Consider the following 22,507-nt stretch of genomic DNA (forward strand, 5'->3'; position numbering starts at 1 on the left):
CACAAATTAATTGCGGACAGCCATGGGAGAAGAATTTCCCTTGCTTTACTGCTATGTAAAAGTCTGTAAAACCTGTCCTCTAGTGGTGAGTATTCTTGGTACAACCTACCTTTCTTCCAATGCACCGAGTAATTGCTGAGCTCTGGACTCAGACTGAAGAATTCCTTACTTTAAAAAATTCAGCATCACTCACGAGAGTGGAACACACCCGTGGAGTTGGGATTCAGCAGCACTCGTGTTGAGTAGGCAGACTGCAAGAACAAACAAACATTTGCATTGCAGGAGAGAGAGAAGTCTTAACACCACTTGAAAAAGTGGCAGTATGAAGTTTTGCCCCTACTTGGCCATCCTTCCCACAGAGAAGCTTCTTTCAGACCTGGTGTTTTGTTTATGCTGCTACACATGAAGGGACAGTTTAGTGTTAAAGTCAAGACGGCAGAGCTTGCAATTCCCACGCTCCCACCTCTGAAGAACTCTGACTTCAACAGACCTAAAAATTGCTTCCTTCTCCTCTAGCTGCCATTTGCAGACACCACTGACATGTCTGTCTTGTAGTTAACAGCCCTGAGCTACCACCCCAGCAGGGGCATGAAGTAGGTGCTTAAATAATTTTATCTCCATCCTGTGAGCACATGCTATTTTCTTTGATTTACTTACATGGCTGGAAACAGCATGCTCCTCTGCCTTGTTAGCTGGCATAGTCAGCCAGGCAGGGGCCAGCAGAGACTGGCACTTGGCCATTGGTGGGAGCAGTGAACTGGGTCTGACCTGGAACAGGTCACCTCATCACAGCTGGATAGGGCTGTCTGCTAAACTGCTCCACGTGAAAAATAACTTTATTTCCCCAGCAAGATTAGACTCCAGCTACAATTCAGCACAAGGCACCTCCTCTAATGAACTTGTCTTACCTCTGCTTCTATAGACTTTTTCTAACCTCCAGTCCCTACGCTCCTTCAAGCACAGAAGATGCCAGGTATACAGAGGTAAGGAGAGAATTTGTACAGCAGTAAGGTGTTCTTGCTGCACTTCCAAGTCTATTCTGGAAGAAAAATGCACTCTTAGAAAGCAAGCTTACCTTATAACTTAAAATGCCATAGCTTGCAATACTGAACACGTCACTAATCAGTAACAGCTGAAGGTAATTAATGCCTCCACTACCCCCTAAAACACCCCTTGGGAAAGCCCCAGCTGGGCTCCAGGGCAGGGGGTGAGCCATGCTGGAAGGGACACGTGTCCTGGAGGAGGCTGCACGGCCCTGCTCAGACCCAGCACCCTCAGCACTGTTCCTACAGCTCCTGCTGGGCTGTGCCCCAGCAAATCCACGGAGCTGCTCTGCTGATGCTGCAGGGCTGGAATCTGGCTGTCAGCCAGGTCACTCCCCAGATGGGCAAGGCCCTCTGAATTCATCCCAGCTTTCTTGAATTTGCTGGATGATGAACATGGAAGCTCAGCAGTTATGCTAACACTTCATACAAGTATGAAATTGTTCTTTATACTTGGCAACATTTGTACAGATGTAACAGACAGTGTCAAAACACCTTCGTTTTTATTTTCCTATCCTTTTTGAATCAGGTTAAGCTGTAAACAATTTCTTTTTCAATCAAATACTGCCAGCTAGAATTACTTCCATTCATGCATCACTGAAAACAAAAAGGGTATTTTACCTTAAGTATAGATTTTTCATTTTAAACCATGTCACTTTATACAGAAACCAATAGCTAAATTCAATGCACCCTGATTAGTTATGTAAACAGATAACCCCCCAAAAAAACCCACATCGACAGAACGAGTAAGTTGGTTCCTTCATAGCATGGAAATTAAAATCTTTCCTGACTTGAGGTTTACATGGTCAGGAATACAGAGTGTGGCACATAAATCCATCTAGGAGGTGTATAAATTGCACTGTATCTGAATTAACAAAGTTATGCATAATGAAATGCACAGTTTAAATTCATGCTAGAAAGCATTTTTCAATATGAAGTGGCAGCCAACTGGCAACCATAACAGTTAGGTTCTGCACCATCATTTATGGCATTATAGATAACTATTACATATAGCATACTTAAAAACCCTGAAGGATTGTGTTACTTGAAACATTCTCCAGGCAGTCATTTGGTTTGAAACATTGGGAGAAAGACTAAAAGATCACCATCTTATACCAACTATGGTACCTTTAACTTCCATGAAGTAAATCAGATATGATGTGTATTTCACAGTAACAAAGTTGCTTAATGCCTTTTCTCCAACAGTAGGATTGTGGTAAATGTTTCTGCCCTCAGATCACCATTGTCCTGGTGGCTTTCCCTTTTCTCAAGTTTGGGTAACTACACTGAGCACTTTTCCTGGTTTTTAACTATTCATCAGTCCTTTCAGTATATCATCAGAGAGTTCCAGCAGCGGGAGTTCCGGGGACGGGATGTCCAGGGGGGGAAGGTTGGGTATTGGAATGTCCTTTGCCTTCCCAGCAGTTGTTGCAAACTTCTGCCAAGTTGCAGCTGAAGAAGCAGATTCCGAGTGCTGCTGCAGACCCCACAACTCTGACTTCTCGACAAAGTCAGTGTCTACATCCAACTCCTTGTCAACTGGAGATTTTTGGAGTCTAGCTCTTTCTGCTTTTAACTGCTTATTCTCTCTCCTTAATCTCTCATTTTCAGCTACAAGAGATTCTATGAGCTGCTTCAAATCTGCAATTTTGGTTGCCTGCTCTTCTATTATTGTTTTGTCATCTTTTGGCGCTTTACTCCCAATACATGCTTCCACTGGCTCCTTTTTTTTCTGAAGCAGAAATAAAAGTGTATCAGGGTCCCTGTCAAAGACACCCCGAATATCCTGTGAATGTTTCTCTGTGGAAGAGCTGTATTTCTGAGCAACAGGAACCAGTATGTTTTGATCATCAGAGTCTTCAGCAGATGGCCTGTAAGAAGTCTGAAGATGTGCGGCTGCTTCCTTGTCAGCACTCTGCTGGGCTTTCAGCTTTTCCTCCCTCTTTGCCCTTTTCCACCTCTCCTGGATGAGCAGTAACTGTTTCATATGACTATCCCTTTGTAATTCCAGTGATAGCTGAGCCTGAATAAGAACAAGATTAAACAATTTAGTTGGTGATCCCTAATGCCACCCAAATATTCAAAAACATTGGATTACATGTGCGTAAATATTTACATAGACAGCATCACTGCATGCCCAAGGGGGGGAGCTTTTGTTATTCAGACATTAAGTCCAACAGGAAGTGCTCTCTGCTTGTACAGTGCAACAGATTCAGATATGTCAAATTTAGCATAACTACTGGTCTTTTTGTTTGTAAGTCACTGACCAGGCTACAACACCTCTGGGCAGAGGCAGCCAGAGTTTAACTGACCTATGACCAACACCAAGAAGGAAGAGATTCACTTGGCATGCACAGCCACACTCTAGCTAAACAATGCAAACTTTTTGTATGCTTCTATGATAGTATCTGTGTAACTGTATCAATAACACCCAAAATGAAGCAGCAAATTGCTCCAAGGCCAGGTATGGACCCAAATGATTCAGCCATATTTAATGAAGGAGGTGGCACAGCAGTTATGAACTCACCTGGGTGAAAGACCATTTTTCTACAAGAATGACCCATTGGAGCAAAGACAAGACAGATGTCTGATGTCCAAGGGTTATTTGATTTCATAATATTGGCTAAATTCAAAGCCTTCTGGTACAAAAGTACTGAGCAGACTACACTACTACATTCACAGATAAACTTGTGCAATGAATAAGAAAAAGTGTCAGGGTGCTGTTCTAGAGATCCCCCAATCAGGATGCATTAAGCCAAAATGACACACTGTAGATGAGATGCTTGGTTTTTTGTCTCAACAAAATACTAAGTGCCTCAGTGCCTCACAGATAAAGTTAAACATGACACTAGTTTTGTCACATACTTGAAGATGTCTGGCAGACTAGAAAGTTGGAGACCTCTTGGATTGGGTTAAGGTTTCTCTTGTCCTCGGAATAACTCTCTAGGAAGATTAGTATTACCACACTTGTGAAATGCCTGGTGCAGTTGCCAAGGGTTCAGAAAATTTTGCAGAGGCTAGTGGCCAGGAGGGGTGTGATCACACCCAATGGGACCCATGGGCACACCACAGGGCTGTGGCTGGTTCTGGCAGCTGCTGTGCTCTGGTCTCACCTGCTCCGACTGGGTCAGCTTCATGGCATCGGTGAGGTACCCTGTGGGACAGAACATCATCCATCAGCACTGAGGGCAGGCTGGGAAACCTGAACACTTCCAGAAAAGCTAAGGAAAGCCTTCAGACCTGTGTGCTCAATCCCCACATAAAGGCAGCAGTCTAGAGGGAAAGTATTTATGTTACAGTGGCTGGAAACACCTGCTGTTTTTCACAAGTCTGAAAAAATTAGTGTAAGACCTTGTAATACACACTACACCCTTCCCATGGTATCCTGTTGGCTTGGGTCACTCCAGTTTGTTTTCAGAGCAGCAGCAATTTCCAGAAAGACTGAGCATATCTTACTAGTGCTGAAAATGACAATGTATTAGAAATTCTCAACCAAATTTGAATGATGCAAGACAAAAGCAAAAAAACATTCAGTGTATTTTTGGCTTTTATCTTGGTATATGAAGTGAAAGAAAACAAAAAGTATTTGCATTTTGAAATGTAAGTGCAATCCCTCATCACTCTGAGTATTCATAAATACCAAAGAAACTATTAGTTCCTCACTTCATGGGGTTTTCTAGTATTTATGAATGGAGGCAGAATGCCTGGTATCTAGGTTACCATGTTCAGAGCAGCCACTTACTTTGTCTCCACACAAGCCCTGTCACTGAAAATGTCCTACTTGTTGCACCAGTTAAGACCTCCTTTCTTCTTCTGCCAAGGAGCTGCATACTGTCAGAGAGCTGAGAAACTCCAACACAAAAAATGAAGCAGGGCTATTTAAATGGACAGGTAAATGCACCACATCTCACAGAGGAGAGGCTGTCCCTGCAGTGTCAAGGTCTATGATGCAATCTGCTGTTTTGCTCGAGTTCTGGGGAGCTCTCACCTGTTCTTAGCTGCCTTGATGCAGACATTAGGAAAAGGAAGTTTTGTAAGCAAACATTTGTTCTTCACCAACAGAGAAAGCACTGTGACCTCGCCTATGAAAGCAGTAAAGAAAATGCAAAATATAAAGTGAAACTGGCTTAAAGCAAGCACACAACTTCAGTCTGTGCATACCACAAGGTGTTGGCTTCATCTTCAGTCAAGAACTGCCTTCACAGTGATAATCACCCCCAATATAAACAACTTTGGAAATGTCTGACTCTAGCTGCTCACATGAGAAAAAAAAGTTTTCAGAAGGGTTCTTGATCTGCTCTGAAAAACAAACTGCCACTTTAAAAATATAAATTTTGCAAGTAACTAGACATTCTACTTACACAGAATCATAGACTCTGCTGAGCTGCAAGGGACCCAGCAGGACCACCAAGGCCAACTCCTGGCCCTGTGCAGGACACCCCAAGAATCCCATGTGCCCAAGAACACTGTTCTTGAACATGAGAGACAGGCTTGGGGCATGCAAATCTAGAAACTGATTTTAAGAGCTGAAATATGAGAAATAACCTACTAACCAGCAGCTTTTTTGTGACAAGAAATTGCTTCTTCATATTTCCCTGCTGCCAACAAGCGGTCTGCTTTTCTGCTTTGCTGGTGAGCCTTAAAATGAAAAAAAAAGAACATTGCATCAGTGAGGGTTAATGGACAAAGAGTTACACCTATCTTTTAAGTAACTGAAAAACCTATACTGATTCCAATTCTCAGGCTTTTAGGCTCAGATTTTCACTCCCTTCCAAGCTGTGTAACTGGACTTCTTTAATACTACCTCACAAGAGTCTGTACTGGTAAGAACTGAAGTTTGTTAATGAAGCAAAACTAGTGTGTACACAACAAAATACTTTTGAAGCTGTTCCTCAGAAAGCACGTCCTCTTTTCTAGGCAGGCATTTACCATAGTAAAAAGAACACTAGGCCAAAAGAAGTTATGAGAAGCTGTAAGTATTTTGGACCAATTTACCTGGCAGAATGCAAGATATTTGAATTGTGTTACATCTTACAGGTGATTTGCTATTTTCTGCTGCCCCATGCCCAATACATTTTGCCTCTTGGGTGAATAGCCTGCTTCTTTTTTTTTTTTTTTTTGTCTGCAGCTTAAACCAATTAATGGTTGCAGCACAGCCATAGTTAAAAGTATTAAAGTCACGTTGTTGCTGTACAACAGTTAAATCTAGATGAGTATTTGTAAACCACTAATGTAAACCACCAACTATGAAAGCAAACATTTAATGCAAGTATTTGCATATGCTTAGTGAGAAACTATTGCATAACCAGCACTGCAACATTCATGAAAGCAAGTCTTTTTTGTCATTACTACGAGACATGGATTTTATGGCCCTTCCTCCAAGACAAGCTGTGGAATGTGAAAAGCCACAAGCACGACCTGGTGAGACTGTCAGTTACACACACTGTTCAGGACTGCTTTACTACATGTTGAGCTTGAAGTAAGCAGACATCAGGTACTGATACTTACATAGTACTGACATTAACATCCATTTAAAATACAAGTCCCAAAAAGCAGCTCAGTTTGTCATTTTTTCTGCCAAGTGGAGTTATGCCCTACAGTATTACAGTAAGTTCAGTGTTCTACCAGAATCTTAGCAGCTCTGACACCACAAAAGAGAATGACTTGTAGAGACAACACCTGTTGGGGCAACAGCTGTTCCTTAACAATCCCTGGCAGTTACATCACTCCATGAAGACATATGGCTTTCCTAAAACTGATATCATATGCTAATATAGTGTGTTCTTAAAAAACCTAAACCGCAACTCCTTGATTCTTCACAAGAAATATTCTTTGTTATATTCTTCTTTCTCACCTTCACTGAATCCTCAGAGCATTGTTAGCATTTCCCCTTTCGCTGAGGTTAAATAATCTCAGAAAAGGAAGTATTTTCCTGTTGGAAAATCATCTGTTTTATGGCCTTTTTCTATGGACTCCTACAAATGACATATGCCAGAAAGATAAACTTATTTCCCTGTGGTATGAACAAACAGTATCAGCACAGACAGAGCCATCTCCTTGGTTATCCCTGCCAGCTTGTCCCATTACAAATTGCAAAACAATTTTTCAGTAAATTAGTATTGATACAGCTGCTTCTGCAAACTGCATGGGAAGGTCTAAAAAAACAGGGAAAGAGGAAATAGAATAGCCAGAGACAGAAGAGCTAAGACAGCAATTCAACAAGTCAGAGGACAAGTTCCATTTGCCAGTTTTTACATATGAGAATTTGAGTCCCATTGTTTTCAAACATTATTCATGTATGTTTTAAACTGCTGGAGTGTGATCTTACTCAAATCACTTAAGCACATGGAGAACATCTGAGGACATTCAGTTCTTATTTGATTGAGCAATTAAATAATTTCCTTTCTCAATTAACTTCCAGTGAAGCTGAAGGGAGTCTGAAGAAGTTGGGCTGAACAGTAAATAAAATTAAGAAAACAAAAGTCCATAGATGTTGGCAAAAAAAAACAACCCAGGGTGCTTTAATGACTAGGTCACAATGCCTTTCTTGCTCTTACATCAAAATATACATGTCAGGCCATCTTACTCTGATGCAACAGAATTCCCAATGGAAACAACAGGAGCCACACCAGAAAAAAACATCAGTTTTCAGCACAGCCCTATGTGAGAAAACTAGCTGTTTTGCAGTCAGTCATGGGCAAGGAATTCCTATTTTCCTGAGAGGCTGACAAGAAAATACTTGCTCATTTATTCTAACCCCTGTCTGTTCCAATTAGTTGATTGTGAAAAGACCAAGGAATTTCTCCCACTTTCACGTTAGCTTATTTATCAACAAGCAGTTAGAAGAAATTAGTGGTGCTGTTTCCTAGCAGCAAGTGATGAAGCTGCAACAGAAGTATCTGGATGTTTACGAGCCATTATCATGGATGAGCTTCTACATCTTGGCTACTCTGATGGTTTGCTCTTAGTGCTCAGTTACCCTCAGCCATGCAGCTTCCAACCATTGTTAGCACATCTATTTTGAAGCTAGAGTAGCCTGTGTCCCATTATAAAACTGGCAATGGAAGAACTGGTCCTTTGTCATAAAGAGAAGATTACTCTCAAGTTTATCCCTGGTCTGATGTCATGCTAGAGGAAGGTATTTACACAACAGCTCTGGAGCTTCAGTGCTGGTTCCCAGCAGATAGAGGCAGGATTGCTTTGACTTTGGTCTTGCTGCTGTGATTACAGAAACACCTGCTGCTTGACTGTGGCAGGTTTATAGATCTGATTTCTCCTTCCTCTTCCACTTGCAGTGTTGGAAATTAATGTAGGATGGGGTGTAGGAAAAATTATACTTTATTAAGAAGCTATAGAATTGAAAAGGGGAAGCAGGATGACAACACTTTCAGATGTCCCTCCCAATCCTGATGAGCAGGAATTCCCAGTAGGCAAATGGACAGGTGTAACAACTTGACTCTTGTAATAGGAAGCACGTGTGAGTTAAGGATGGCCAAGCTAAAAAGCTTCCTCACCTTTCTCCATTATAATTGGTTTTTAAGAGATTTGGGTAAGCCATACTGTGTGACTCGAAGCACTCTGGATTAACTGGAGAAGGTAAGTGAGGCATTTTTCCACACTCTCTGTAAATGTAGTTGAGATGCTGAGGGACACCACTTGCTTTAGTGAGTTTTACTGCTATTCTGGGAAGCGTTCCTATTTGATCTTTCCACCTGACTGGCCCAAATTCTTGCCTATGTAATCTCTGAACAGAAGAATAAAAGCCCAATCAAATAATCTTCTAGAACAGCAATGAGGGTCTCCTCTTTACCTACAGCTTCCTTTAACCAAAATTTAATACTACACTTCTTTGTTGGTTTGTTTTTTCCTACTATAGACTAGACAATGATGTGACTGCAGGCTGTGAGAAATGAAGCCGTAAGGGCCACTTGCCAGACCTATTACTGTTCCCTCAAAGGAAAAAATAGCAATGTTTTCTTTCTAGACACAGCATACTCTTACAACTTAAAGGACTAGCACACTATGATCCTGGCTTAGGCTGTGGGGATAAGGAAGGAAAGCTGCTACTCTTCCCATACAATTCTAGTTGATGGTTAGCTATTGTGGAAAGGAGCAAAACAGGAAAAAAAACCTGTTTGATTCAACAGTACAAAAATAATGTTCTAAAAAAAGGGCACATGTAGTACACATTTTCAAACAGAGTACCCTCTCCTCAGAGCAGTCACTTGCAACAATGCTCCTGCAGCTGAGACAGGCATGTTTTGTTTTTCTCTGTTCCACTAATGGGAACAGCTCTTCACTGGACAAAGCCTTGCACAAGATGTTAAGCTTACAGCCTTCTTAGTATATTACAAAGGACTCACCAGAAAATGATGTATTTTAATGGGATTATGGAGCACAGATTACAGCACTTTACTTAAAATGACAAAGGCAGGAAAAACTGCTAGAATGATGGGGCCTGATGAAAGTTTAACTGCCAAGAAGTTTCTGTTTGTAAATGTTTTAAGTGAAACCACTGTTTGATGCTGCTATCATCTATTTTATGTTATGGACTGTCCATATCAGTTATTATTGCCTGAAAAAACCTGTGGTCTCCTACTGCTGAAAACGAGGAAGGTGGTTTTTTGTTTTGAGAGAGAGATGAGGGATCTATTTTAGGATTTGTTTCCTTAAGGATATAGGTCTGATTTCTATTTTGAACAGTCAAAAGTGCACACTGCATTGCTGCTCTATTATCCAGAAGAGTGCTAAGTGTTTTCCATGTGGGTGTTTACAGCTGCAGGCCACAAAGGGTGGGACAAAGTGGTGCACCATGGTTCTCCCCACTCCACACACAGTCAGAGGCTACATATACAGAAGCCTCTTTCAAAGCCATTCCTCCCAGGAAATAGTGAATTTAGAAAGGTTTGAATATGTATGGCCTCATAGGTACTGAAAAAATGTAATGAAGAGAGAATACAAGTGCAAAACTTGATCTGAGAGGTCTAAGAATAAACTATGGCCATTCATTTACTAAAAAAGGTGCAAACTTGATCAGGGTGTCTATGGAAAATGCTTATATTTAGTGGCAGTTGCACTAAAAGTAAAAATAATAAAGAGCTGTCCTGTAACTTATGCTAAATAATGAGAATATATTTGCAGTAAAACTAAAGAAATGGGAATGGTGTAGTTTTGCCAAGAGAAGCAAGCCTCCATTTTTAAATACTTGTATCCTGTAGAGAAGGATGACTAAAGATCAACAAAAAAATGGCAGAACCCATTGTGGCTGTTCAACCAAGACCACTAGTCACATGTTAGCTCAATTTTCTGTTTTTGAAAGCCTGTATTTAGCAAGGTTGACAGAACAATGACTCAACTGTGTAAATAATAGGTTAGTGCTCCTATAGAGCAAAACAAGTAAGTGACACTATCATGAGAATGTTGATGTTGAGAATACAGACCTCTGAGTCACTTTGTATTGAATTGTAAAGATGTCAAAGTTCACCTTGCACGTAAGGAATAGCATTAGACTTTAAGTATATGGGCAGACAAGCAAGCAGCTGTTTAGGCAACCCCCATTAACTGACTGAATAGCTCTAATTGACTACGCCTGTGTTCCCAACCTATTCCAAGTTTCAGATAAAATGGTTACTCTGAGTTCCTCACCATGCAAATGCAATTAAAAGATCTGGAAAGAACCCAACTTGCATTCATACTGCTCAGGTTAGGTGGAGTCTTCAAAACCCCATCCAGGCAGAGCTGCAGCCCTTTCCCTGAGCACCTGCACCTTCATTAAGGTGTGGTACCCCTTTACCTACTGCACAGTCAAATCAACCTCCTTCGGTTCCTTTTCATCCATTTAGTATGATAAAAGCACTAAATGCTTCAACTTGTTTTTCAGAGCTATTTTCAGACTCAGAATGAATTAGTTTGGAAAAGACAGTGAGATTGAGTTCAGCCTGTGACTGAACACCACTCTGTCAATGAGACCATAGCAGTGTCATGTCTGGTCTTTCCTTCTCCAGGGACAGTGACTCCACCACCTCCCCAGAGCATTCTGTGTGCCTACAGATCTCAGCTGCTTTGGCTATGTCCTTTTTGTCCCCATATATAATGTGTCACAGCTGGTATGACACAACTCTTGCTAACTGAAGGTTACAAGATAAGTGAGAACCATTCCACTGCCCAGATAAACAAAACCAGTCTGGGCTTCTGTATGTAGCCCTAAACCACAAGGCTCAAGCTGTTACAGCAACTGAGCTACCTCTCAACAGGAGCATCTGAACCATTACAACAAATTGTCCAGTAAACAAGCTTCCAAGGGCAACAATTTCAAAACAAGTGGGGCAGAAAGTCTTCAGCTGTGCCTTCAGTCTGTCTCACCAGGCTTCTCTGAGATGGCTTCATTTGGGTCTTTAATCTGCTGGTCATGCTCACTCAGGGCTGAGCTCTGTGGCTTGATGACAGTCATGTAAGGCCAGTGTGACACAGCAGAAAGGCACTGCTGGTACGTACCCAAACAGCACAGGTACAGTGAGGAAATAACACCTGTCTACCCCCCCAGTGCTTAGCTAATTATGTTCTTGACTGGGAGCTGCTGCAAGTTGTTTAATGTGCCACAAGGAACTGTTTTGTGTTGTGCTTTTACAGTAGTTACATGCCTGCACACAACATTGTCCAGCTTTTCCAAGGTGGCTCTTACTGATCTGGCTGTTCAGCTGAGTATCTGATGCACCTCTGGCCACTTTACTGAGATATGTTGCTGTCTCTGTGGATTCACACCTTTTGGTTCTTCCACCACTGTGGTAAAAACAGATTTTGTGTTAAGCGTGTCTATCTAGTGATACTTCCCCTTTTGTTACCTTACAAGCTTGTTCTCTGTAACTGGACTTCAGAATTGAGTGCATCTGCCTGCTTTTGGTTTCATCTTACACTGGAAGATCAAGTCTAGCAGCTGTCAGGTTAAGACTGAAAAAAAAAATCAAAGAAAACAAATGGGGTTCTATGGATGTTTCTATAGATAAACATAATATTCCTGGTTTTCCAATGAAAATAACAGAAGTGCAGGCTGGCATTAAGTCTCAAACACATTAGCATGTGTGGTTTAAATTCTCTGGTCCCTAGTGAACTTCTGTAGATGTTTTCTATTTTCTCCTCCTACACTTCCATGTTGTATATTTATTCTGCTTGTTATTGTGCCTTTATGTGGATGTAGTATTACCTCATTTTGAAATAATTAAGTAAACCATTGATTGGCTTGCACTGGAATGGTTGCTGCTGATGGCTAACAGCATTAATATTAAAGGCTTTCATTATATAAGACTCTTAGAATACACATTTTGTGCTGTTCTCCCTCCAGCTATTGGGCTGTGCTTTCTGGTCTTCCCTAAAACAGCAGCTCTTCAAGCTAGGTCCTGTATGCTTAAGGAAACTTAAGAGATGACACACATTAACCAGATTTTGGATTGTATTTTATTATAAACCATACAAATATTACTACCTTGTAGGAAGAATACAAGGTAGAGGTGGTATAGCTCCTTAGCTACAGGACAGTGAAAGCTGTGAAAGTAGAATCTCCAGAACTATTAAGTCCTGGATGTCAAACTCTGTTTAAGGAGCAATTTCTAGTCTCTTCCTGAGATTAATACTATTTGCCTCACTTTTACTGTGTTACTTCCAAGCTTTTGATGGTCAGCAGTGTGTAGTTGTGCTTCTTGTAACTTTTGCTCCTATACCTAAGGGGTAAAATTATGGCTGGATGTGGGATCAAAATTCTTTGCCTAAATCAGAGGGCAGTAGGAAGTGCCCCAATAGCAAGCAGCACAGAGAAGCTCTCAAGATGCTCTGTAAAAACATGCAGTGCTCATAGAAGATTTATCTTCATGCTTTCACAGTGTAAGTTTTAATTTGTAAAAAGAATGTTGAGGTGTTTTTGATCTAGATTATGTGTGAAATAAGTAATCAGCTCGTGTATGGCTGCCTGCTGGTGCAGGGACTCCACTTAATTCATGCTGGTTTTAAGTTCCATGGCATAACCTAAAAATTTTTGTGTGACGTTGAAGACTACTCAGTTCCATATTTATTTTAGGGAAATGTATCTTTCAGAAGTTTCAGAAAAAGAGCATAATTGAAGCCAGGAAAATATAAGATATAGCATTAAAGTGTAAGGGGTGGGGTATGGTTGTTTGTTTGTTTTTGTTGTTCTTGTCATTGTTTTTGTTTGTTTGGGTTTTTTGATGGTCAGATCAACTGGCCAGGAAAATTAGAACAGTATCCATGCTTCCCAGTAACTAAGACTAGATGCTCCAATCCACTATTAATAGACAATTTTTACAAGACAAAGCAAGATTCAAGTACTGTGGTAAATTCTAATGAATAGCCTTAACTGATGGAAAATCAGTTTTGTAAAAATTGTCAAGCTGTGATATATTGGAAGAGGGAAAATATCTTGTATTTAAACCATTGATAGCAGTTAAATAAGACTAATGATTACTGAATCCAAAATCACTTTGTAGTTTAGGTCTTGGGTGATTTGGTGGCTTTGATTGGTCTTCCTTTTTTTTTTTTTTTTGGTAGCTTTATTTTCCTCATTGGCATATTTGGAAAAAGTTGTGCTTTTCCAATTCACTGGAACTAGATTTAGGTAAGAAAAGAAACTTATGGGAAAAGAGAGTGCAATAGGTAACACTGGATAGTATCAAAAACTTAAATGAACATCCTTATTTTGGAGGTTGGCACCTCCCCTGAATGATGATGTCAATCTGAAGCTCCACAGCAGAGCGGGCTGTGAACAGAAGAGCTTTGCAGAACTGTAGTTACTCCTTCCTGTTCATGTCCTTGTAAAAACCTAGGTGTGCTCTAACCATGGTACTGTACCCACTCAACCCTCTTATCATGAGGAGTTTCCATGGTGCTTGACACAACCTCAATGGATGTGTCACTCTCCTGTATATGATGATCCACGACTATATTGCACAGCAATTTCAAGAAAAGTTTTTGCATTTCAGGACGCTCTCAGGCAGTAGAAACATATCCACGGGCAAGTTCATAATTTTGTGTATGAAAGTGTGTAAAGCAACTCTTTCCTGTATCATCCATTACATCCAGAAGTGTCTTGACCTTGTCAGCCTGGAGCTAGACAGGCATGATGACTGCACACTCCTATTGTGGTTGCAAGGTCATAAACCAGGCTTTAGTCACAGTCATGTCACTCCTACAATCCTTCTAAGTGGTCTCAGTAAGAAACATTACTGACTGGTGATATTGCCAAAAAAGTTGCTACTTTTAGACATTTACTAGTGAACGTACAATTATAATTTTCTCTTTAGAATCTTATGCACTACTATCTACTTTTTTAAGAGGTTTTTACAATATCTGTGAAATAGCTGTAGTTTAGCCCACCTGTTTTACCATGCTTTAAGTTTGCTTGACTTTAACCCCATGATATCAACAGGTAACAAGAGCTTTCCTATTTCCTGCTGTTCCTTATTTCAATTAGTCTTTCAGTAGACAGAGTAACAAGTGAAACACTACGATGCTGACACACCCAGAGTGGTTCTGCACCATTGCAGAACTTACAGATCTAAATAGACCATCTTCCTACTACACTGTCAGCCCTAATTCCATAGGTGGTCTGCAATGACAGCTGTGTAAATCTTTCTAAAACTAGGGAGAGCAACCTAGAAATACCTGATTGACTCTGTAGGCAATGATTTGTCAGGGCTGACACCATCTTGGCATAAATAAGCTTTGGTTAAAACCTAAACTGACACAAGTCTCTGAGGTTTGCATGGCAGTGTCTAAATAATTCCTGGATCATACTCATTCCTGGAAGCAACACAGCTGTATTCTCAGCGTGCTGCCTGTGGCTAACTGGACTGCTGGACCAAAACTTCTTTTCTCTGTGTATCATCACATAGCTAAGATACAGCTTTGGTAAAACCCACAAGGCAGCAGAGAATCAACTCTTCTTGACCTAGATCTTGTCTATGGGACAGAGACCTGCCAATTCAGACTGTTTAACATCTGATTAGCTTTGGTGAAGAAGCATTTTTTAGATTACCTGTGTTTCAGTTCAGGTTCCTTAGAAATTTACATTAAGCAAAACAATTACTGATTTAAGGTTTTAAAGCATTTCACCTTCTGAAATTAAAGGAAGCACTTAGCCAATTCTAGGCCCTGACAAGCCTCCAAAACTCTTTAAACCCTCACGGTTATGGCCTGTGTCATCTAAACGTTTCCCCTAGACGCTTCCTTCCTGAACTGCCCTTGTCCCTAGCTTTTGCAAGGCGATGTCCCCACACCTCTCCAATCTAAACAGGCCACGACACGCACCCGGGCGCTCCCCCTCTCGCCGCGCTCCGGGCACGGAGCAGCGCTGTCCCCGGCGGGACCGGGCCGAGCGCACCCCGCTCCCTCCCGGAGCCGCCTCCGGCCCGGGACGGCCGCTGGGCCCCGATCCCGTCCGGGCAGGGCCTGACCCGAGACCTGAACAGGTCTTTGGGGGAGAAGGAAGCGCGGCAAGAGCCCCTTTTTCTGTTCAGGACGCGCCTCTCCGGCTGGTCACCCGGGGGTAGGAGCCGAGCGGTGTCACCCTCTCCCCGCTGTCTGAGCGGCTGGAGCAGCGGCGGCACCGGCTGACCCGACGCGCCCCCCCCTTCCCCTCCACTCCCCGCGCTCACCAGGTTGAGGGGCCCCTCCATCACTTCCATGGACGGCGGGGGCTGCGGGCACATGGGCGAGGGGCTCTCGCCGGTGCCCCCGGCCCGGCCCGGCGCGTCCCGGCCCCAGCGCGGGTTGTAAACACGGCGGCCGCTTCCGCCCTGCCCGCGAGAGCCGCGCGCCGCCTCGCGAGACTTCGGGGCCGCGTCGCCGCGGTAACGGGCGCCGCGCGCGCCTCCCGCCCTAAGGGCGTAAGGAGCTGTCTGAGGGGAAGTCGGGAATTGGGGGGGATTCCTTCGCCGTTCCCGTAAGGGTGTGCCAGCCGGCGAGGGCGAAGACAAATAAAGGAAAGCATCACCTTCCTTGCCTCTCGGAGGAGTTAAGCCCTAAAATGGTGAAGAAAAAAAGAAGAGAAAAGGAAATGTTAGAATCGTAGGAAATGCGGAGTTGGAAGGGACCCATCAGGATCATCGAGTCCAATTCCCGGCCTGGCACAGGACACCCCAGAAATCACACGCTGTGCCCAACAGCGTTGTCCAAATGATCCTTGAGCTCTGTCAGCCTTGGGGCCCTGACCACTTCCCTGAGGAGCCTGTTCCGGTGCCCAACCATCCTCTGGGGAAAGAACCTTTTCCTGATATCCAGCCTAGACCTTCCTTAACTCTGCTTTATGCTATTTTCTCGAGTCCTGTCAGTGGTCACGAGAGTGAAGAGGTGAATGCCTGCTCCTCTCTTTCCTCTCATAAGGATGCTGCAGGCTGCAGTGAGGGCTCACCTCAGTCTCCTCCAGGCTAAACAAACCAATCAGCCTCAGCCACTCCTTGGGCTTTGCTGTTGATGATCTTGATTTAAAGTATTTTAGCACTAATGGTTGTTCTGTAAGGATGATTAGTCTTACAGAGAGATTTCTAATCCAAGTTTCTGGCCATGTATGCATGTTTATCTCAACATTAGTATGGCTTTTGACAATCTCCTGTAACAGCACTGTGTAGAAAGTGATGAGGTATGATCTAGAGAGACAGAGATGGACTGAAAACTGGCTGAGCTGCCAGGCTCAGAGGGCTTGCTTTCATTTTGATCAGTGGCAGAATTGCACTGGTGTCCAGTGACTAGTGACATACCCCAAGATATGATACTGGGTCCAATATTATTTAATGCCTTCATTATCAGTATTACTTAATGTCTTGCACAACCCTCCTGCATGGAATACTGATAATGGGCTTGCTGGGGTGAAGGGGTGTCTGTAGGGAAAAGTGCCCCCAGCATAGCCCATCGAGGTTCTTAGTGCAACACCAATTAAATAAGTGCCTTTTATGGTGCAGCATGGAGAGGATGTACAGAAATAAGCATGAAAATATGAGTGTCTGGTCAAAACCTTGCCTAGGAATAAGTGATGTGGCTCTCAAAGAGTAAGAAATCATTGTGTTTGAGTTGCATCATATTCTGGGCAGTATCAAGTCAGCAATCCCAGGTCTTTAATAAATGTCAGGAGGATATAATTCAAAATAATGGCTGTAAGCCAATACAAGACTTGAACTAGCATGCAAAATTTGTGTATAGTTGTACATGCATACCAGAAGCTGGCTGCTAAAGTGTCAGTCTGAGACCTCTAAAGCTCTGCACCCAGTCACTGCCACACAGAAGCTTTAAAACTAGCATGAAGACCAGCACTGGGTGAGTTTAATTGAAACACTTTAAAAAGAGAGCTATCTTGCTCACCTTTTGGCTATATTCTTGCTATTTTTCTCTGACTTCAAGTTACTGTTATAGCTCTCTCTTTAAGAGAATGCTTATTGAGGGGAACAGAACAAAATGTGAGTTAATAAAAAAGGCTGTGCTACTAAATGCTTCTATCCCATGGAAGCTCAAAAAACACTTTAAAATTTCTAGGTAGAGGCTTAAGGGAAAGACACCAAAGGCTGTGATGAGGAGTGAGGGGAATTTCTGTGGGGAAAAGTTCCCCCAGCAGAGTCATGAAGCAGTAAAAGTGCAGGGGCTCCTCGTGGCTTTTCATTGCAGGAGTGCATGGAAACAGGTGACAATGGCAGTGGTGCTAAAATTGCCAGAGCACCATGTATGTGTTAGCAGCACAGTAGTGTCAACTCTCCCACATAACAAGTGACAGAATAAGAGGAAATGGCCTCAAATTGCACCCAGGAAGGTTTGGATTTGATATATAGGAAAAATTTATTCACTGAAAAGGTTGTCAGGCATTTGGCACAAGCTACCCAAGGCAGTGATGGAATAGCAGTCCCTGGAAGTATTCAAAAAACTTGTAGGTGTGGTACTTAGGGTTTAGTGGTGGACCTGGCAATTTTAGGTTAATGCTTGGACTTGACCTTTTCCAGCCTCAATGATTCTGTGATTAATTATTGAAAATACACTGTCTTGAGAAGGACCAATGTTACCCACCTAACAGACCAGTCAAGCAGGGCACTGAACATGGTGAGAGCCGTGGTCCTCACAACTTTGTGCTTTGTGAAGACCAGAGAAGAAAAGTGTGATAGAGGGATTCTGTGCAACTTTTGTCAGTTGGAACAAAGAGTGGCATGAGTTGGCATAATAGTCTGAAAGGGGGAAGAAGGCAAGAAAAAATAGGGAGAGATAAAAGAAGGTAGAGCTGAAGCTGAGACATCCAGAAGATAAGTGAGAAAGCTAATTAGCAGCAAGTGAAGAAAGTCCAGAGTTCCCTCTGTGCCCTTTGTAGCTGTGATTCTCAGAGGTGAGTGGCGTCTGTGGGTCTGTCTCTGAGGAAGCCCACATGGCCTGATACTGCACAGCTCTCAACTATGCCTGTGCTGCAGGGACTAGCCCTGCAACATGGGAGTGCTGGGGCAAGTTTTCCTTCTGACATATGTGGTTAGACAAGATCGTCTCTTCTGGCAAGGAGCTTCCCAAAGACACCTTGCTAGTTCCCATTTTCATTTGCAAGAATTTATCTATCACTTTGTTTCATTATGTATCAGCAAGTCAGATGCTGTGTAGTCTAGAGGGGTTTTGATCTAGAGCCCATTGATTGAGTAGGAGATAGGTGAAATTGTCCTGTATCAGTTGTTAAAGGCATAAGTTGGCCTGGGTGAGGGAGGAAAGGTAGCTGGCACTTCACTGTCAGCACTTTCACTCAGACATGAGATGATAAAATTGAATTGTTTCATTGTACTGAGCTATTGTGTTTCCCTTCCTTTTAGCTCATGGACACACACTCATGAAAAAGTAATATTTAGCTGTTGTTTGTGGGACCATCCCACTTGGTCACTGTACCTCTTCACAAGTGACAAGCCCTTCTCTAATCCTTAGCCCTCTGCAGTCTGGCCTTTTCCACTCTCTTCTGGTAGTGCTACAAAGGAAAAAGTTTGCCAAAGGTCTTTACAGTTGAGCACAAAACTTGGTTGCTTAGTTGTTAATGAAATTATGCTGAGTTTAATGTGTCACAATTTACTGATTTTCTTGCATGTAAACATCAGATCTTACACTTAGCTGGCTGATTATCCTTTTCCATAGTGCATTAATCCAGAGGCAGATGTTGATGATCTTGTTAAATACTATGTAGGATGAGATTTTCAATACCATGGCAGTTAAATTGCATACTGTCAAGCTGTTATTTCTAGCACCTTTACTAACTTTTTTTTCATCTATTGTGATGGAACTGGAGATTTTAATTTATTTATTTATTCAGACTGTATTCCTGATCTGTTTGTGTATAATTTTTAAATTTTGTATAAAATATCTGACTTGTGACGGGTAATTGCATAGCTGGTTTTTGCTGTGTGCTTATCTGTAAGTCATACCAATTTGCTAAAACAGATCGTTAGGTCAAACACTTTTGTAGAAATTAAACAAACTAGTTCTGAGAAATGTTTTTCATTACTCCTGCTGCTGGCTGAGGAAAGACAATTTAATTTATTGGATTTTAAGAGACAGTCAATGTTCATTTCAGGACACATTAGCTTGAGTAGAAAAAGGAGTAAGATGCTGGGCTAATTTACCATTTGTGGAATGGGAGCTAAAGGATTAAGGTCTATTGTATCAACAGAATAAAGGTTTTAGGGGCTGTGTTGTTGAGTCAAGCCAGTGTGTGGATAGGTAGTACTTTCTGGCTTTAGCAAAATGAAAATATAATTGTCCCCCGGTCCTTCAAGAAGCATCATGTTGCAATGTCCTGAAGTGGCTGCAGAAAGCAAGTAAAACCTGTAACCTCATCTTTGTGAAATTAGATTTAATGTGATATAATAATGTTACTGCTACTTCAAAAAAATCTAAATTTATATGGAAGTTTTTCTTTACTTAGAAAATATTCTTGGGGCATTTTGTGGATTTTTGTCCAAAATACCAAGATCCTGGGGTGCTGAATGTCACATATTCATTCCAGATGGTGTGCCAGCCTCAGCTGTGCTGGTCTGAAAATGGCTGCTGTTTTCTGCAGAGTCTACAGAGGTGATCCAAAAGATAAAAAGTTGCCCTCTGGAAAAAACAGAACCATAGTAAGTACTCTACTACATTATCTGCAAATTTATCAATGAATACAGATTGGTTATTCCTTTTCATTACCACCCTTTCTATGTTTTGCATGTTTTGCTCCTCCCGAGGGACTGCATGGGAATAGCATGTTGACAATAAGTATAAATTAAATGTTTGTGTAAAAGAAGAACTATTAAAATGTAATCCTGGGCAGGATGTGCCTGTCAGCAGGAAGCTTCCTAAAATACCCTGTGTTTTCAGGGTGGAATTTTAGAGTAGGAGGGAAGTGTAGAATTGCTATTTACCTGTCTGATGCTGCTTTTGACACACATGATGAGCCAGCTTCATTTGACTGTCACCTCCTTAGGAGGCAGAATTCCTCGGCCCACACTTTGCTTAGCATTGACTACTTCTTTATTTACTCTTTGTGTCTTTGCATTTTATCTGGACTGTGCATTTTCAGTGAAGCTCCAGTTAAAGACAGGCTTCTCAGTCATGGCATTGTAGGAGTGCCCACAGAGCCTCCCACACAGTGCCTTCCTCAAAGAGAGATAGGGATGTCTGTTTCTTTGAAGAAGCACTTTTGAAACAAAAGGGATTCCCCTATGCCTCTGACAATTTTTTTCCCACCACACATGTACAGAGCCATCAAACTGATGGGCCTCCTTCCATTTGTCAGATTTTTCAGAATAACCAGAGTTTGGGATTTCCCCCCTGGATGTGCTGTGTCTCTTTGGGTTGCCTCTGGGGAATTCCTGAGAGGAGCTGTGGGCAAGACAATGGGTGAAGGAGGGCTTTGACAACTGTGTTTGAAGGAACCTCAGTCAGAGACTGGCAGGTTCAGGACAGTGAAATCTTGGAGAAGGTGTAAACTAAATCAAAGCCTTTTCCAGTCCCCTTTACCCCTTTTTGTGTCTATTTGGATTTTGCCTTCTCAAGGTCTTCAGTGACCTTTTCCTTTATTGCTGACATGTGGTCAGCAATGAGAACCAAAAGAGCAAGTCATTAAAATCCGCTGAAAACTTGCAGTTATGATGCCTTGGCATGAGAATTTTGTCTCTGAAAGAACTTGAGCACAGCTTAGAAATCAGCAAACCACAGTTTGGCACTTTTCTTAGCTACCAGAGCAACTGACAGAATTTGAAATCAGTCAGATTTGCAGGGAGGAAAAAACTGGTGAGTTAAAAAACAAGAACATAGCAAGACCATGTCTGAATAAATTTCCAGTCATCTGTACATAGACCATTTATTGAGAAAGATAAGAGAAACTAAATTTTCATAATCCTGATTACATGCAGAGGATTGACCCAGATGCATGATTTTAGCTGTATTTATTATATTTAAACACAATGAATGCCTTCACATATGTTTACTGAAATGAGAATCCACAACCACTTAAATGCCTCTTATATATTCCTGTTTAAAAAAGAAACTATTGGTTTCATGCATACTAAGAAGTAATGTATATGGCTGTGGTGTTCTAGAATTAATTAGGTCTCTTATTTTAGTTTTAGAATCAAGAAGATATTTTCTCATTGCTTGCAGAATAAAATAGTTAAATCCTCTGCTTAGATCTGAAAGTAGTTTTGCCCACAGCAATCAAACTAATATTTTCTTTATAGCTCATTCTCTCTGTAAGCCTTATGCTGATTTCATTAGGCTTTAGATCAGGTTCCAAGTAACTAATTATATTTATAGTGTGATTTCTTTGCTCAGAACAACTAATTTAGTTAAAGGAGTTGGTGGGAATGGTGAAAGGTTAAGTAGTATTCCTTTGCATTACTTTGTCCAGGTGCAAAATACCAGGAAAACTGTTTGTCTTTGTGTTTATAAGCCCTCAGTGTTAAGCTGAGCAACAACCTTCCTGTTTTCAGTATTTTGTGATGAGCAGTTGATATACTGACTTTTTCTTTATATTGAGTAGGGCTGATATATTTTTGGAATAAAAAATAGGGTCAAAAAGAACTGGCCATCTGAAAGGGATGAGAAGTCAAAATGTGAGGATTTCCATGTTTTTTCATGTATGCTCATTGTCCCAACTCTCTTCCTAACATTTCTTAATGCATTTTCTCTCACACAACTCTGTTGTAAAGCCACCACCCTCTCTTTCATCACTTTCCCACTCTTGCCACAAATCCCCTCTCACCTACAACCCACAGGCCTGCCCCTATTTCCTGAACTCAGACCTGCTGCTCCCCTCATGCTCATCTTTGAAAGGGCCTATGCTGCATCCATGCTTCTGTTACTGCCTTCCTAAACACTGCCACAGGCAGCTGAATAATGCTTCTCTCAGCTGGCCCTATCCACAAATGTAAAAGACCCTTTCAGCTTTGGTTTTTGGGATTTAAAAAGCTTGGAAAAAAGTA

General features: G+C 41.9%; 1 protein-coding gene across 3 annotated transcripts; it reads right to left on the bottom strand.

The window, feature by feature from the left end:
- Positions 1-1,529: 1,529 nt before the first annotated feature.
- On the bottom strand, positions 1,530-15,858 carry NRBF2 (nuclear receptor binding factor 2). Of its 3 annotated transcripts, XM_059851114.1 has the most exons (5): positions 15,704-15,845; positions 11,885-11,990; positions 5,597-5,681; positions 4,157-4,197; positions 1,530-3,066 (listed from the first exon to the last, which is right to left on the bottom strand). In XM_059851114.1, exons 2-5 carry the CDS (start codon positions 11,927-11,929, stop codon positions 2,350-2,352), a joined length of 888 nt encoding a protein of 295 aa, XP_059707097.1. In that variant the 5' UTR covers positions 11,930-11,990; positions 15,704-15,845; the 3' UTR covers positions 1,530-2,349. The 3 variants fall into 3 exon arrangements, with proteins under 3 accessions (XP_059707097.1, XP_059707096.1, XP_059707098.1); XM_059851113.1 differs by lacking the exon at positions 11,885-11,990 and having other exon boundaries at positions 15,704-15,858; XM_059851115.1 differs by lacking the exons at positions 11,885-11,990; positions 15,704-15,845 and adding an exon at positions 5,032-5,125 and having other exon boundaries at positions 5,597-5,667.
- Positions 15,859-22,507: the final 6,649 nt, after the last annotated feature.

The sequence above is a fragment of the Haemorhous mexicanus genome, chromosome 7 (genome assembly GCF_027477595.1).
Source record: "Haemorhous mexicanus isolate bHaeMex1 chromosome 7, bHaeMex1.pri, whole genome shotgun sequence".
In the NCBI taxonomy this organism is placed as follows: Eukaryota; Metazoa; Chordata; class Aves; order Passeriformes; family Fringillidae; genus Haemorhous; species Haemorhous mexicanus.